Source organism: Lagenorhynchus albirostris, chromosome 21 (genome assembly GCF_949774975.1).
Source record: "Lagenorhynchus albirostris chromosome 21, mLagAlb1.1, whole genome shotgun sequence".
NCBI lineage: Eukaryota > Metazoa > Chordata > Mammalia > Artiodactyla > Delphinidae > Lagenorhynchus > Lagenorhynchus albirostris.
The window spans coordinates 1638631-1655463 of NC_083115.1; the positions used below are offsets into that span (position 1 = coordinate 1638631).

Sequence of the window (16833 nt, forward strand, 5' to 3'; positions counted from 1 at the left end):
GTCTCTAGTCCATTTTGAGTTTATTTTTGTGTATGGTGTTAGGGAGTGTTCTAATTTCATTCTTTTACATGTAGCTGTGCAGTTTTCCCAGCACCACTTATTGAAGAGACTGTCTTTTCTCCACTGTATATCCTTGCCTCCTTTGTCATAGATTAGTTGACCATAGGTGCGTGGGTTTATCTCTGGGCTTTCTATCCTGTTCCATTGATCTATATTTCTGTTTTTGTGCCAGTACCATATTACCTTGATTACTGTAGCTTTGTAGTATAGTCTGAAGTCAGGGAGCCTGATTCCTCCAGTTCCATTTTTTTCCCCTCAAGACTGCTTTGACTATTCGGGGTCATTTGTGCCTCCATACAAATTTTAAGATTTTTTTGTTCTAGTTCTGTAAAAATTGCCATTGGTAATTTGATAGAGATTGCATTGAACCTATAGATTGCTTTGGGTAGTACAGTCATTTTCACAATATTGATTCTTCCAATCCAAGATAATGGATATCTCTCCATCTGTTGGTATCATCTTTAATTTCTTTCAACAGTGTCTTATAATTTTCTGCATACAGGTCTTTTGTCTCCTTAGGTAGGTTTATTCCCAGGTATTTTATTCTTTTCGTTGCAATGGTAAATGGGAGTGTTTCCTTAATTTCTCTTTCAGATTTTTCATCATTAGTGTATAGGAATGCAAGAGATTTCTGTGCATTAATTTTGCATACTGCAACTTGACCAAATTCATTTATTATCTCTAGTAGTTTTCTAGTGGCATCTTTAGGATTCTCTATGTATAGGATTATGTCATCTACAAACACTGACAATTTTACTTCTTCTTTTCCAATGTGGATTCCTTTTATTTCTTTCTCTTCTCTGATTGTCGTGGCTAGGACTTCCAAAACTATGTTGAGTAAGAGTGGCGAGAGTGGATATCCTTGTTTTGTTCCTGATCTTAGAGGAAATGCTTTCAGTTTTTCACGATTGAGAATGATGTTTGCTGTGGGTTTGTCATATATGGCCTTTCTTATGTTGAGGTAGTTTCCCTCTATGCCCACTTTCTGAAGAGATTTTATCATAAATGGGTGTTGAATTTTGTCAAAAGCTTTTTCTGCATCCATTGAGATGATCATATGGTTTTTCTTCTTCAATTTGTTAATATGGTGTATCACATTGGTTGATTTGCCTATACTGAAGAATCCTTGCATCCCTGGGATAAATCCCACTTGATGGTATATGATCCTTTTAATGTGTTGTTGGATTCTGTTTGCTAGTATTTTGTTGAGGATTTTTGCATCTATATTCATCAGTGATATTGGTCTGTAATTTTCTTTTTTGTAGTATCTTTGTCTGGTTTTGGTATCAGGGTGATGGTGGCCTCATAGAATGAGTTTCGGAGTGTTCCTTCCTCTGCAATTTTTTGGAAGAGTTTGAAAAGGATGGGTGTTAGGTCTTTTCTAAATGTTTGGTAGAATTCACCTGTGAAGCCATCTGGTCCTGGACGTTTGTTTGTTGGAAGATTTTAAATCACAGTTTCAATTTCATTACTTGTGATCCATCTGTTCATATTTTCTAATTATTCCTGGTTCAGTCTTGGAAGGTTATACCTTTCTAAGACTCTGTCCATTTCTTCCAGGTTGTCCATTTTATTGGCATAGGGTTGCTTGTAGTAGTCTCTTAGGATGCTTTGTATATCTGCGTTGTCTGTTGTAACTTCTCCTTTTTCATTTCTAATTTTATTGATTTGTGTCCTCTCCCTCTTTTTCTTGATGAGTCTGGCTAATGGTTTATCAATTTTGTTTATCTTCTCAAAGAACCAGCTATTAGTTTTATTGATCGCTGCTTTTCTTTTCTTTGTTTCTATTTCATTTATTTCTGCTCTGATCTTTATGATTTCTTTCCTTCTGATAACTTTGGCTTTTGTTTGTTCTTCTTTCTCTAGTTCTTTTAGGTGTAAGGTTAGATTCTTTATTTGAGATTTTTCTTGTTTCTTGAGGTAGGCTTGTATAGCTATAAACTTCCCTCTTAGAACTGCTTTTGCTGCATCCCATAGGTTTTGGATCCTCGTGTTTTCATTATCATTTGTCTCTAGGTATTTTTTGATTTCTTCACTGATCTCTTGATAGTTAGTAATGTATTGTTTACCCTCCATGTGTTTGTGCTTTTTACGTTTTTTTCCCTGTAATTGATTTCTAATCTTATAGTGTTGTGGTCAGAAAAGATGCCTGATATGATTTCAATTTTCTTAAGTTTACTGAGGCTTGATTTGTGACCCAAGATGTGATCTATCCTGGAGAATGTTCCATGTACACTTGAGAAGAAAGTGTAATCTGATGTTTTTGGATGGAATGTCCTACAAATATCAATTAAATCTGGTCTATTGTGTCATTTAAAGCTTGTGTTTCCTTATTTTCTGTTTAGATGATCTGTCCACTGGTGTAAGTGAGGTGTTAAAGTCCCCCACTATTATTGTGTTACTGTCGATTTCCTCTTTTATGCCTGTTAGCAGTTGCCTTACGTATTGAGGTGCTCCTATGTTGGGTACATATATATTTATAATTGTTCTATCATCTTCTTGGTTTGATCCCTTGATCATTATGTAGTGTCCTTCCTTGTCTCTTGTAACAGTCTTTATTTTAAAGTCTATTTTATCTGATATGAGTATTGCTACTCCAGCTTTCTTTTGATTTCCATTTGCATGGAATATCTTTTTCCATCCCCTCACTTTCAGTCTGAATGTGTCCCTAGGTCTGAAGTGGGTCTCTCTGAAGTGGGTGGATGAGGCTATCTAAGAGGCTTGTGCAAGTTTCCTGATGAGAGGGACTGCCCACGCTTCTCAGTCTTGGCTCTATGCTTGGGGAGCTGCTCTGTGTCCTCAAGGCCTTGGGGGCATCCTGGCTCCACCCACCGGGACTCTGGGCTTCTTCCTCACAGAGCAGAAGGTCTTCCTCGATCCAGGTCTTGATCCAGGTCTGTAGGCACGACACAGCCCACCTTCTCTGTTCACTGAGTTCTGAAGGCTGGGAAGTCCAAGATCAAGATGCCAGCTGATTGGTCTCTAGTAGAGCACCCTTCCTAGCTTGCAGACAGCTGCCTCCTTGCTGTGTTCTTCCCACTTTTTTTTTTTTTTTTTTGGCCATGCCACACCGCTTGCAGGATCTTAGTTTCCTGACCAGGGACTGAACCCAGGGCCACAGCAGTGAAAGTGCCAAGTCCTAACCACTGGACTGCCAGGAATTCCTTACCACTTTTATCCAACATAATTTTGGAAGTCCTAGCCACAGCCATCAGAGAAGAAAAACAAATTAAAGGAATTCAAATTGGAAAGGAAGAAGTAAAACTATCACTGTTTGCAGATGACATGATACTATACATAGAAAATCCTAAAGATGCCAACAGAAAACTACTAGAGCTCATAATGAATTCAGTAAAGTTGCAGGATACAAAATTAATACACCAAAATCCACTGCATTTCTATACACTAACAGTGAAAGATCAGAAAGAGAAATTAAGGAAAGAATCCCATTTACCATCACATCAAAAAGAATAAAATACCTAGGAATAAATCTGCCTAAGGAGGCAGAAGACCTGTACTTTGAAAACTATAAGATGCTGATAAAAGAACCTGAAGATGAAAAAACAGATGGTTAGATATACCGTGTTCTTGGATTGAAAGAATTAATATTGTTAAAATGACCATACTGCCCAAGGCAATCTACAGATTCAATGCAATCCCTACCATATTACCAATGGCATTTTTCACAGAACTAGAACAACAACAAAAATTAATTTGTATGGAAACAAAAAAGACCATGAATAAGCCAAAGCAATCATGAGAAAGAAAAACATAGTTGGAGGAATCAGGCTCCCTGACTTCACACTACTACAAAGCTACAGTCATGAAAACAGTACGGTACTGGCACAAAAACAGACACATAGTTCAGTGGAACAGGATAGGAAGCCGAGAAATAAGTCCATGCACCTATGGTCAATTAATCACAACAAAGGAGGCAAGAACATGCAATGGAGAAAAGACAGTCTCTTCAATAAGTGGTGCTGGGAAAACTGGACAGCTACACGTAAAAGAAAGAAATTAGAACATTCTGTAACATCATATACAAAAATAAACTCAAATGGATTAAAGACCTAAATGTAAGACTGGATAGTATAAAACTGCTAGAGGAAAATGTAGGCAGAACACTATTTGACATAAATCACAGCAATATCTTTTTGGATCCATCTCCTAGAGTAATGGAAATAAAAACAAAAATAAATGAATGAGACCTAATTAAACTTAAAAGCTTTTGCACAGCAAAGGAAACCACAGACAAGATGAAAAGACAACCCAAAAAATGGGAGAAAATATTTGCAAACAATACAACCGACAAGGGATTAATGTCCAAAAGGTACAGACAGCTCAAACAACTCAATATCAAAAAACCAAATGACCCAGTCCAAAAAATGCGCAGAAGACCGAAATAGACATTTCTCTGAAGAAGACATACTGATGGCCAAAAGGCACATGAAAAAACGCTCAATATTACTAATTATTAGAGAATGCAAATCAAAAGTACATGGAGGTATCACCTCACACCAGTCAGAATGGCCATCATCGAAAAGTCTACAAATAATAAATGCTGGAGAGGGTGTGGAGAAAAGGGAACCCTCTTGCACTGTTGGTGGGAATGTAAATTGGTGCAGCTACTGTGGAGAACAGTATGGAGGTTCCTTACAGAACTAAAAATAGAACAACCATATGATCCAGGAATCCCATTACTGGGCATATATCCAGAGAAAACCATAATTCGAAAAGTTACATGCACCCCAAATTTCATAGCAGCACTATTCACAACAGTCAAGACCTAGAAGCAACCTAAGTACCCATCGAGAGAGGAATGGGTAAAGAGATGTGGTACATATATAAAATGTACCAGCCATAAAAAAGAATGAAATAATGCCATTTTCAGCAATAGGACCTAGAGATTATCATACTAAGTGAAATAAGTCAGACAAAGAGAAATATCATATGATATCACTTATATGTGGAGTCTAAAAAATAAAAGATACAAATGAATTTATCTACAAAACAGAAATAGACAGAAAAACACTTATGGCTACCAAAGGGGAAAGGAAGGGGGAGGGATAAATTAGGAATTTGGGATTAACATATATACATCCTATATGTAAAACAGTCAACAAGGACCTACTGTATAGCACAGGGAACTATACTCAATATTTTGTAATAACCTAAGGGAAAAGAATCTGAAAAAGAATTATATAACTGGATCACTGTGCTGTACACCTGAAACTAACATGACATTGTAAATCAACTATACTTCAATAAAATTTTTAAAAATAAAATTAGATCAATATAGTGGCTTAAGGAATAGACATCCGGTTTCAGAAAATATTTCAACTAGCTCATTTTAAAGTGCTTATCTTTATAGCAATACAAGCCCACCTTAAGAAGCAGGAAACATCTCGAATAAACAACCTAACCTTGCACCTAAAGCAATTAGAGAAAGAAGAACAAAAAAACCCCAAAGCTAGCAGAAGGAAAGAAATCATAAAAATCAGATCAGAAATAAATGAAAAAGAAATGAAGGAAACAATAGCAAAGATCAATAAAACTAAAAGCTGGTTCTTTGAGAAGATAAACAAAATAGATAAACCACTAGCCAGACTCATCAAGAAAAAAAGGGAGAAGACTCAAATCAATAGAATTAGAAATGAAAAAGGAGAGGTAACAACTGACACTGCAGAAATAAAAGAGATCATGAGAGATTACTACAAGCAACTCTATGCCAATAAAATGAACAATCTGGAAGAAAAGGACAAATTCTTGGAAATGCACAACCTGCCAAGACTGAATCAGGAAGAAATAGAAACTATGAACAGACCAATCACAAGCACTGAAATTGAAACTGTGATTTAAAATCTTCCAACAAAGAAAAGCCCAGGACCAGATGGCTTCACAGGCAAATTCTATCAAACATTTAGAGAAGAGCTAACACCTATCCTTCTCAAACTCTTCCAAAATATAGCAGAGGGAGGAACACTCCCAAACTCCTTCTACGAGGCCACCATCACCTTGATACCAAAACCAGACAAGGATGTCACAAAGAAAGAAAACTACAGGCCAATATCACTGATGAACATAGATGCAAAAATCCTCAACAAAATACTAGCAAACAGAATCCAACAGCACATTAAAAGGATCATACACCATGATCAAGTGGGGTTTATTCCAGGAATGCAAGGATTCTTCAATATACGCAAATCTATCAATGTGATAAACCATATTAACAAACTGAAGGAGAAAAACCATATGATCATCTCAATAGATGCAGAGAAAGCTTTTGACAAAATTCAACACCCATTTATGATAAAAACCCTGCAGAAAGTAGGTATAGAGGGAACTTTCCTCAACATAATAAAGGCCATATATGACAAGCCCACAGCAAACATCATCCTCAATGGTGAAAAACTGAAAGCATTTCCACTAAGATCAGGAACAAGACAAGGTTGCCCACTCTCACCACTCTTATTCAACATAGTTTTGGAAGTTTTAGCCACAGCAATCAGAGAAGAAAAGGAAATAAAAGGAATCCAAATCGGAAAAGAAGAAGTAAAGCTGTCACTGTTTGCAGATGACATGATCCTATACATAGAGAACCCTAAAGATGCTACCAGAAAACTACTAGAGCTAATCAATGAATTTGGTAAAGTGGCAGGATACAAAATTAATGCACAGAAATCTCTGGCATTCCTATATACTAATGATGAAAAATCTGAAAGTGAAATCAAGAAAACACTCCCATTTACCATTGCAACAAAAAGAATAAAATATCTAGGAATAAACCTACCTAAGGAGACAAAAGATCTGTATGCAGAAAATTATAAGAAATTAAAGACGATACAAATAGATGGAAAGATATACCATGTTCTTGGATTGGAAGAATCAACATTGTGAAAATGACTCTACTACCGAAAGCAATCTATAGATTCAATGCAATCCCTATCAAACTACCACTGGCATTTTTCACAGAACTAGAACAAAAAATTTTGCAATTTGTATGGAAACACAAAAGACCCCGAATAGCCAAAGCAATTTTGAGAACGAAAGAAGGAACTGGAGGAATCAGGCTCCCAGACTTCAGACTATACTACAAAGCTACAGTTATCAAGACGGTATGGTACTGGCACAAAAACAGAAAGATAGATCAATGGAACAGGATAGAAAGCCCAGAGATAAACCCACGCACATATGGTCACCTTATCTTTGACAAAGGAGGCAGAAATGTACAGTGGAGAAAGGACAGCCTATTCAATAAGTGGTGCTGGGAAAACTGGACAGCTACATGTAAAGGTATGAAATTAGATCACTCCCTAACACCATACACAAAAATAAGCTCAAAATGGATTAAAGACCTAAATGTAAGGCCAGAAACTATCAAACTCTTTGAGGAAAACATAGGCAGAACACTCTATGACATAAATCACAGCAAGGTCCTTTTTGACCCACCTCCTAGAGTAATGGAAATAAAAACAAGAGTAAACAAATGGGACCTAATGAAACTTAAAAGCTTTTGCGCAGCAAAGGAAACCATAAAGAAGACCAAAAGACAACCCTCAGAATGGGAGAAAATAGTTGCAAATGAAGCAACTGACAAAGGATTGATCTCCAAAATTTATAAGCAGCTCATGCAGCTTAATAACAAAAAAACAAACAACCCAATCCAAAAATGGGCAGAAGACCTAAATAGACATTTCTCCAAAGAAGATATACAGAGTGCCAACAAACACATGAAAGAATGCTCAAAATCACTAATCATGAGAGAAATGCAAATCAAAACTACAATGAGATATCATCTCACACCAGTCAGAATGGCCATCATCAAAAAATCTAGAAACAATAAATGCTGGAGAGGGTGTGGAGAAAAGGGAACCCTCTTACACTGTTGGTGGGAATGTAAATTGATACAGCCACTGTGGAGAACAGTATGGAGGTTCCTTAAAAAGCTACAAATAGAACTACCATATGACCCAGCAATCCCACTACTGGGCATATACCCTGAGAAAACCATAATTCAAAAAGAGTCATGTACCAAAATGTTCATTGCAGCTCTATTTACAATAGCCCGGAGATGGAAACAACCTAAGTGTCCATCATCGGATGAATGGATAAAGAAGATGTGGCACATATATACAATGGAATATTACTCAGCCATAAAAAGAGACGAAATTGAGCTATTTGTAATGAGGTGGATAGACCTAGAGTCTGTCATACAGAGTGAAGTAAGTCAGAAAGAGAGAGACAAATACCGTATGCTAACACATATATATGGAATTTAAAAAAAAAAATGTCATGAAAAACCTAGGGGTGAAACAGGAATAAAGACACAGACTTACTAGAGAATGGACTTGAGGTTATGGGGAGGGGGAAGGGTAAACGGTGACAAAGCGATAAAGAGGCATGGACATATATACACTACCAAACGTAAGGTAAATAGCTAGTGGGAAGCAGCCGCATAGCACAGGGAGATCAGCTCGGTGCTTTGTGACCGCCTGGAGGGGTGGGATAGGGAGGGTGGGAGGGAGGGAGACGCAAGCGGGAAGAGATATGGGAATATATGTATGTATATAACTGATTCATTTTGTTGTGAAGCTGAAGCTAACATACCATTGTAAAGCAATTATACTCCAATAAAGATGTTAAAAAAAATAAAATAAAATAAAATAAAATATGAGGTCTAAAGTGAAAAAAAAAAAATAAAGTGCTTATCACTGTGATATGAGTGGATTACAAATATTAAACCATCCTGTTGTTTTTACAAACATGGCGTGCGTTGCCCGTAGCAACTTTCAAAGTAAACACTCTGGCACCTTTTGGTTTCATAACCCCTTCCTCAGATCGGCATCTGGGGGCAGCACACATCAAAATAAGACTGTCTCACACCCACATGTGTAGGGACCAGATAAAAGGGAACCAATCATCTTTTTTTTTTTTTTTTCCAATTCGGTGGTGCGTTGCTGTGCAGAGTTGCAGGAAAAGGGCCACAGGATAGAATGGAAACTCAGACCAAGCGTGCAGATGAGGAAGGGCTCGCACCACTGGCACAGGAGGGTCCGTCCAAGCCCTGCACTGAGAGACTCAACCAAAGGGCAACCGCCTTCCAGCAGCTGAAGGAGTGTCCCGGGATGACCCCAGCGCCCTTAAAACGTCTGCCTGAGAAAGCTGCCACCGCCAGAATTTACTCTTTGCTCCTTTAGAAAGCTTGCAGTGCTCAACCCGCCCTCTGTTCTCTGAGATGTGAGACTGCCACCCGGAACTGTTTCCTCCAGGAGCTCTCTCTGAAATGTAAACATCCGGGGAGGATGGGGACTAATTCCGTGGGTACCTTGCTTCATGTGGCACCACCGCCTCCTGCCATAAGGATAGAAGTTTGTTTCTCCTCCATAAAAGCGCGAGTGAACAAACCCAGGTGGCCCAGTCACGTGGACCAATCCCGTCCCAGCTCCCAGTGCCCTTCCAAAGCCAGTCAGCCTTTCAAACTCCAGCCTTTTGCTTCAGGAAACTAGTTCCGATCACGCTGGACCCTCTTTCCATTGGCCTCACCGCTTTAGCAGCCTCTGGCTTTGTTCATCTTTGACAAGGGCTGGCTTCGCCTGTGATTTGTTAAACTGATGTGAGCTGTCTCCTGGGCAGAGCTGTAACAGGCAGGATTTGGACGGAGGTACCACTTTACAAGCCAAATGACATACAGAGTTTAATCAAATAGAAGAAAAACTCTTTATTTATGGAAGTGGAAGGGTGTGACCTCTAATAAGATAAAATGCAAGAACAAACAGCCATGAAAGGTGGGAAAATAGAAAAAGAACTGACCTCTGTCGAAAAAATCCAGCAGTCAGGACAGAATCCCACCAGACCCGAGATGGTAATGGACACCGTGGGAAGCCGTGGGCTCGGCCCTGCGGGGAGTGAGGCCAGCTGTCCTTACAGCTGCGTTTGGGATGGATTCTGCAAAGGAAAGCTAGCAGGATGCTGGCATCTTTTATCTGGCGCAGTGTTTGCAACATACATAATTAGATAAGGGGGTTACAGGGTCTGGAGCATCTTATGACATGACGCAAACATCTAGCATTTCTATCAACTTTGAAATCGGAAACACATGTAGCCTGAAGAAAAAAAATGTTTGGAACTAATGCCCAACAAAAACTGATTACCGGGAGAAAAATGGTGGCTTGCTACACCAGTGAAAACAGATTACACAGATATGCAGCTGAAGACAACCACTGGCGATGCGTCTTCCCGCCTAATTTCAAAGTTTAAACAGAAGGTGCGTTTAAAACCTCAGAAGCTGCATTGTTCACAGGGCCATGGCTGCTACAGCGTACTGCTTAGGATTTTTAAAGATCTACCCCTGGTTTTTTACGATTGATGGAAATCTCTTTCTGAAAGGCAGTTTGATTTGTTGAGAAAATTTCTCAAAGTCCTTTTGTCACCCCCATTTATTTGGAAAAAAGGACTACATTAAAGGAAAAATAGTATGTTGACTTTCATTTAAGCTGATACCATCTGATAAAAACCAGATTATTGTGCATTTATGAACGAGGCCCTTTATGGGCCAGAATGAAGTGAGGTCAAGTGTAAGAGCAGCAGTTTATTCACCTAATTATAAAGCGGAATTAGGAATATAAGTGCAAAAAATGAATAAACAATGTCAAATTATTACATGCCCACTCCAGGACAGTACTTTCTGCTTTGTTACACAAGGACTCCACCCAACTTCCCCACAGGATGCACTGTGACATGGGTTTTCTGCAGCCACCGCTGCACACGGTTGTCCCCGCTGCCATGTCCCACTCCACCACTCACCCTGCACACTCCCTGCCCTCCCCAGGGAGGCGCCAGCTGTCCCTGCTCAGCCCTGGGCCAGGCCAGCCCAAGCTCCCTCGTCACGGCTGGTCTTGCACAGTTTGGGGAGCGTTTTCCGGCCAATAACGTTATGAGGCACAGAGGGGATGCCCGCTCCCTCCCGTGTGGCGCTGGCCGAGTGCGTGTGTCTGTCGTGATGGCAGTGGGGTGGGCATCTCAGCCGTGAAGTGACCTGAGCGGGAGCCCACCTGCCGTGGGACCACTTATGTGCGATGCTCTGCTTATAACCCAGCTGGATGGGGAGTTCCTGCTCCATCCGGCTCAAGACATCCTAACCGATGGACACCCCGACTTGAAAACTGCTTCTGGAGAGGCCCAGCTCAGCCTTACCTGCTGAGACTCGGGATGACAAATGTGCACTGCAAGAGAGGGGTTTCCTCAAAGATGACAGCTCTCCCCACACGCACGCGTGCACACACACACACGCACGTGTGCACACACACACATTAGCTCCAGATACACGCGAAATTTTACCTATGAAAAGCAAACCCACCACCCCATTTTGCTTTCACACGTTTATTTAGTGCCTGCTCTGCACGGGCCACTGTGGCGTGCGTGAAGAATGTGCCTTATCCGCCACAAGCTCACAGGCCAGCGTGGGAAACTGGTCATGTACCCAAATCACTGTCATACAAGGCAGAGAGCAACAAGCGCCACAAGATTGAGCCCAATCAGATATTACGAGAACTCAGAGCAAGAAAATATTACTTAGGGACAAGATTAAGAGATTAGAGAAGGTGCCTTAGAAGCAGGGGGCAAATGTGATAGGTCAAGGGTCGATGGGAGAAAACTAAGGGGACTAATCAAACTCAGGGGCAGGAGGCAGCTGATGGGGCTGGACACAGCCGAGAAGGTGTGCTGGGCTCAACGGAGGACGGCTCTACCTGCCAGCAAAGCTGTTCGAACTTCAGTGTAAGTGCTTATAAGGAGGTGATGTGAGTCAGCTCTGTTTATGAAGTGTAATCTGGGGCAGTGGACAGTGGCTTTACAGAAGGAGGGACTGAGGGAAGGAGGCCGGTTGAAAAATGATTCCTCTTGGCATCTGGGCAAGAGTAACAGGCAGTGACCGTGAGAACTGAGACGACTTGGCAATGACTAAACATGGGAAAGGGGGACAGAGGAGGTAAAGCGGGTGAAAGACAGTTTTATCCGAGAGACAGAGGGTCACCTGTCTGCAGAGCTGGGACAATCCAAGCCGGAAAGGCTTGTGTTTGAGAAGAGAGGGTGGAGGGGGAAGCCTGAATGCTGGCGGACACCCAGGTGGACGGGTACAAGTTGGGATGAGAGTTCGGGTAGAGACGGGGTAGCTGGAAACTCACTATCCAAGCAGGGTGATAGCTGACATCAGGGGACAGGTCGAAGTGACCCCGTCTCACCATGCAAGGATGCTCCAAAGTACACCTATAGCCACATCTTCCTTCAGTTTGGAATTCTCACAGGAAATCCCTAAGTAGGATGCTGCAAAACGGGGGTGCTGGTCCCCTGTGTTCTCCTCCTTCACTCCTGAGAAACAATTCTGCAGTTTGGTGATTCCAAGCAGGAAAGCTGCCTCCACTGTGGAGGGTCATTCTGAAAAGAGTTACTCTGATGAGAGTTTTTTAAACTCCTCATTTATTTTGAAGAGTTTTCTGTAACAAAATTATTTTTCTAAGGATTTCAGAAATGCCACTGATGTCTCCCACCCCACTGGGTCTCAGAGCTGGAGGGGAGCTGAGCGGGCAGCACCGTGTCCCTCGTTGTGAGGGGACCTGCCTCGCGTCTGACCCGGCAAAGACGCCACAGCAGGAGCCCGGCCGAGACCATGAGCTTCTCTCTCTTCCTAGAGTCAGAGGATGGCTACCAGCCAGACACACAGACAGAAAGACAGACAGGCAGGCAGGAGGTGGGTGGGTAGAGAGATAGGTATATGCAAGGGTGGCTGGGAATAACACACCTACTGTTTCACTTGTTTTTCAAATGAGGAAAAGGAGAAAATGGCTTCTGATAGAAAGGCATTTTTTTGGACCCACCAGTTACTTACAGATCTGAAAGGAGATTACTTGGAATTTCTTGAAATACTAAACTGTACGTAACCGAAATATGTTAGACTATGTTACCACACACTATACCCAATGAGCTTCACAGTCAGACACAACAGAAACGGTGGTATCTTGGTCGGCGTGGACCAGCACAGAAAGGCAGTCTGCAGGAAAGATCATAAGGTCAGACCGTAGGTGGTCACAGAAGCAAAATGGCCTGGTTAACTCCCTTGTGAAAAATTAGAGGAGAAATCCTGAGAATGAAGTTGCAAAGGCATCCATTTCTACAGAAGATGGAGAGGAAAGACAATCACGTTTCAGACGTCTGAGCCTCATGTATAGAGTCAGATGAGCCACGTCCGATAATCAACCAGGCTGAGCACGTCCGCATCGCCCCCAATAACCTGGAAATACGCAGTTTTATAATGAATCCTCCTTTTAATGATGCCCCAGGCCCTGTTGTCTGCTAGCAACACCTCTCAGCTGAGGCCTCAGATTTTCCAAAACACCTTCTTCTTATAGAGAACGTAAGCGATGAGCACCCAGAGTGCAGTGGCGACTATGTTCTGAACGAGATGCTCCCTGTGTGACTGGTTGTCCCCCAGCCTCCACTGGAAGGGGAAGTAGTTGGCGAAGACCTCGTGGCCCACGTACACCAAGATCGAGTTCATTCCTGGGGAAACACAGCTGGTTATCGACTTAACTCTTGCAATTTGCCTTTAGTTCAGTGAAAAAAGAAAAAGTGCCCACTTGTTATTGGCTACTCCAAAAATAAGTGATGCGAATCTTAGAGATTTGAGTGTGAACCTTATTCAAAAATTATTAGAAAACATTCCTTTGGTAAGTGTAATTCTGGAATACCAAATTTGAAAGGAAAGCCAGAATTATTCATTTATATTCTCCACACAGAAAACTGGAGGACCAATGAGCGTAACTGTTACTGGACTCGGGGCTGAAACGAGTCACTGAAGTCATCTGCTGTCTCTCACCTCGGGCAGAACCCGTGCATCTCCGCGTGGTGTCTCTTAGGCACCGCCTGTAGGGCAGGGGGCTTACATGAGAAAGCACGGCCCTGTTTGTGAAGCTCGAGGGACTGGATGTCGTGCCTGAAGCGGCCAGAGGGGTGCATTTATGATCCCACAACCTAAATGGTAAAACGAGGTGGCGCTGCTCGGGGAGAGGCCCAGCAACGCCCTGCATGGACCCCCTCGGACCCCCTCGGTCGGCACCTTGGACACACCCGGCACCCGCGGCCTCTGGCCTGTCCGCTGGGTCCCCTCCTCTGCGAGGCCTGGGGCCGGTTGGTGGGGGGACTCACCAGGGTAGAAGAACGGAGTTCCCGTCCACAGCCCCTTCACGTCCACAACGGGGTACAGGACCAGCAGGATAAAGAAGGCGAAGGAGCTCAGCGTGGTGACATAGGAGATGGACCTGGGGGACAGCGGGCATCTCAGGGCTCCCGAGAGCACATCCAACGCCAGCCCGACCGGATGTGAAAACGACAGGCTTTCTGTACCTACCAGAGGTTTTTGTTTACTGGAATAAAGCCTTCATTTTCGGAAGCCTTTGTCAAAGCAACAGAAATAAACCCCTAGAAGCGGGGAGAAGATGTTAAAGTTTTTTACATCATCTCAAGAAACAATTGTGGTTCAAAACTGAAGAAAAGGAGTGACTTAATTGCTTAGGGAAGGCTGAAAACTGTGCCCTCCGTTTTATTCTTTTAACTGGAAAAACATTTTTAAGATGTGTAACTAAAAATGTTCTCCAAAAAACCTCTTTTCAGCATTACTCTTGAGTTGAAGGTAAACGACCTTATCAACTGGAGTGAATCCGTGGAGGAAACAGGGCTGCCAGGTCAGGGGTGAAAGAACAGCTAAGCTTATCTTTTGCCCCCAGTGAACCTGTTGTCATTGGCCTGGTCCTTCTGGCAAAGGTCCCCACCAGAACCCACACCTCCGCTCCATTTCCTCATATCTTCATTGACTTATTTATAAAGACATTTTCCTAAGAAAATCAACCTGAGAACTTAGGTGTCGAGACTTTTCCTCTCTGATATTCAAGTGAAGAATGTTACCGATGCGAAGTGACAGCTGCCGTCTATCGCACGGCCGGCCACTAAACATTTTATGTCTTTGAAATGTGTATGTGTGAAGAGAAGGAATTTCAGTGAGGACCATCCGCTACTTACAAGGAAACAACCCCAGGTAGCGAATCTGATCAGGATGCCTTTAGTCTGATCCTTGTAATACAGGAGTATTTTCCCTGCCTGGGGAAGAAAACGCACAGTATGACCAAGAGAATCACCTACGATGTGTTCTTATTTCATACTCATCCACTGTCCTAACCGCTCGACAGGTGGACTCACCTGCAGGTACCGGGGTTACAAGGGGATGAACGGTACCCCCGCCCTTGGCTAGTGGAGGCCTAGAGGCACAGGGACCACTGGGGAGGGAAGGAGGGAGGGAGGGAAGGGGATGCGCAGAGGAGGTACCGCCAGGCTGAGGATATGAGCACAAAGCAGGAACAGTGTCTGGGCAGTAAGGAACAGCATGCACAGGAGTATGTCACACGGGTGAAAACGCACAGCCTCCCCGAGGTGCTGCAGGTAATTCAGAAAGGCCGGGGGTGGGCAGAGGTGGGAAGGTGGGAGCAGGTAGGCACAAGCTTTCTCCCACAGGTGATGGGAGCCAAGGAAAGTCACTTTTCCCCCACAAAGTGACAAGGGACAAGCTCAGGCTGGCCTGCTAGATGGCCCAGTCTGGCAGGGGTACAGAAGAGGGACAGAACAGCGTGGACCCAGAGGCAGGGAAACACTTTAAAAACAGAAAAATCTGGACTTTGCATAGCCCCACCCTCCTGCAAATTAGAAATTAATTTCTGAAAACATCAGAGAAAGTGTTAATAATAACTTAAAATAGCTAAAATTTATGAATGTCCTGGTCTTAGAACCTTATGTGAATTAACTGATTTAGGTGCGCCTACTTATTTGGGTGCCACTGAATCACACAGGGTGCAGTAACACTCCCGGGATGACCCGGCTAGTAAGCGAGGTCAAGTCCAGGCCCCGGCGCCGGGCTGTACTCCTCGGCACCCACCCTCGGCTGTCCTGCAGGCGCAGATTTGCCTGGAGAGCACGTGGGGGGATTAAATGCATTTATGAATAAAAGCACCCAATGTAAACTCTAAAGTGCTGCGGAGAGAAAGGCAGTATCTCTAAATAGGAAATTATTTCATCACCAAAACGTATATGCTGTAGACCTGCACTGTCCCATGTGGGAGCCACTGACCACCTGTGACACCTTCAGTTGAAATTTAAATGACGTAAAATTAAAAACCAGTTCCTCCGTCAGACCAGCCACGTCTGAGGACTCAGCGGCCACATGGACAGCACACGTGGAGCATTTTTACCGTTGCAGAGGCCCCCCCGCAGGAGGCTGGACCCGGTCTTTCCCCTCCCCGTCATCTCCCCGCAAATAATAGTTTCAAACACCAATAAGGAGAACTTCAGCAAGGAAAATCTAGACTGCTCAGAATCCTAACAAACATGTGAGAGAAGCCAAGAACAACCTGTACTGACTTTGGCATAAAATAGGCATAACCTGAAACTGTGCCAACTGTACACATAAGGTGACAGGTGACCTTCCGAAGACCGCCAGCCCAGCAGGGACCCCTCTCAGCCAGGGGCTGCTGTGCGCCCACTGCCAAGATGAGCCATATGAATAACTTCTTTGGAGAATATAGGAATTATACCTAATTATTCGAAAGTGCTAAATTTTAGCAACCTCTGGTTTTGACAACCTGTCAAATATAAACAATTTATTAGGTCTGAAACACAGAAGATGTGCTTCCAGTTACTTATCTTAATCAAATGGTTTTTGGATTAGTAATGAAT

The 16833-nt window shown here is 42.7% G+C and overlaps 1 protein-coding gene across 5 annotated transcripts in view; it reads right to left on the minus strand.

Annotated features, from left to right (window-relative positions):
* Positions 1-11423: 11423 nt before the first annotated feature.
* The window catches only part of HGSNAT (heparan-alpha-glucosaminide N-acetyltransferase), a 45780-nt gene continuing 40370 nt past the window's right edge, over positions 11424-16833 (minus strand). For all 5 annotated transcript variants that reach the window (XM_060136344.1, XM_060136345.1, XM_060136346.1 and 2 more), the window contains 4 exons: positions 15130-15207; positions 14462-14532; positions 14260-14372; positions 11424-13614 (listed from right to left, as the gene is read on the minus strand). In XM_060136344.1, coding sequence (XP_059992327.1) covers positions 13433-13614; positions 14260-14372; positions 14462-14532; positions 15130-15207 — 444 coding nt within the window. In that variant the 3' untranslated portion in view covers positions 11424-13432. The remainder of the gene's footprint in view (positions 13615-14259; positions 14373-14461; positions 14533-15129; positions 15208-16833) is intronic.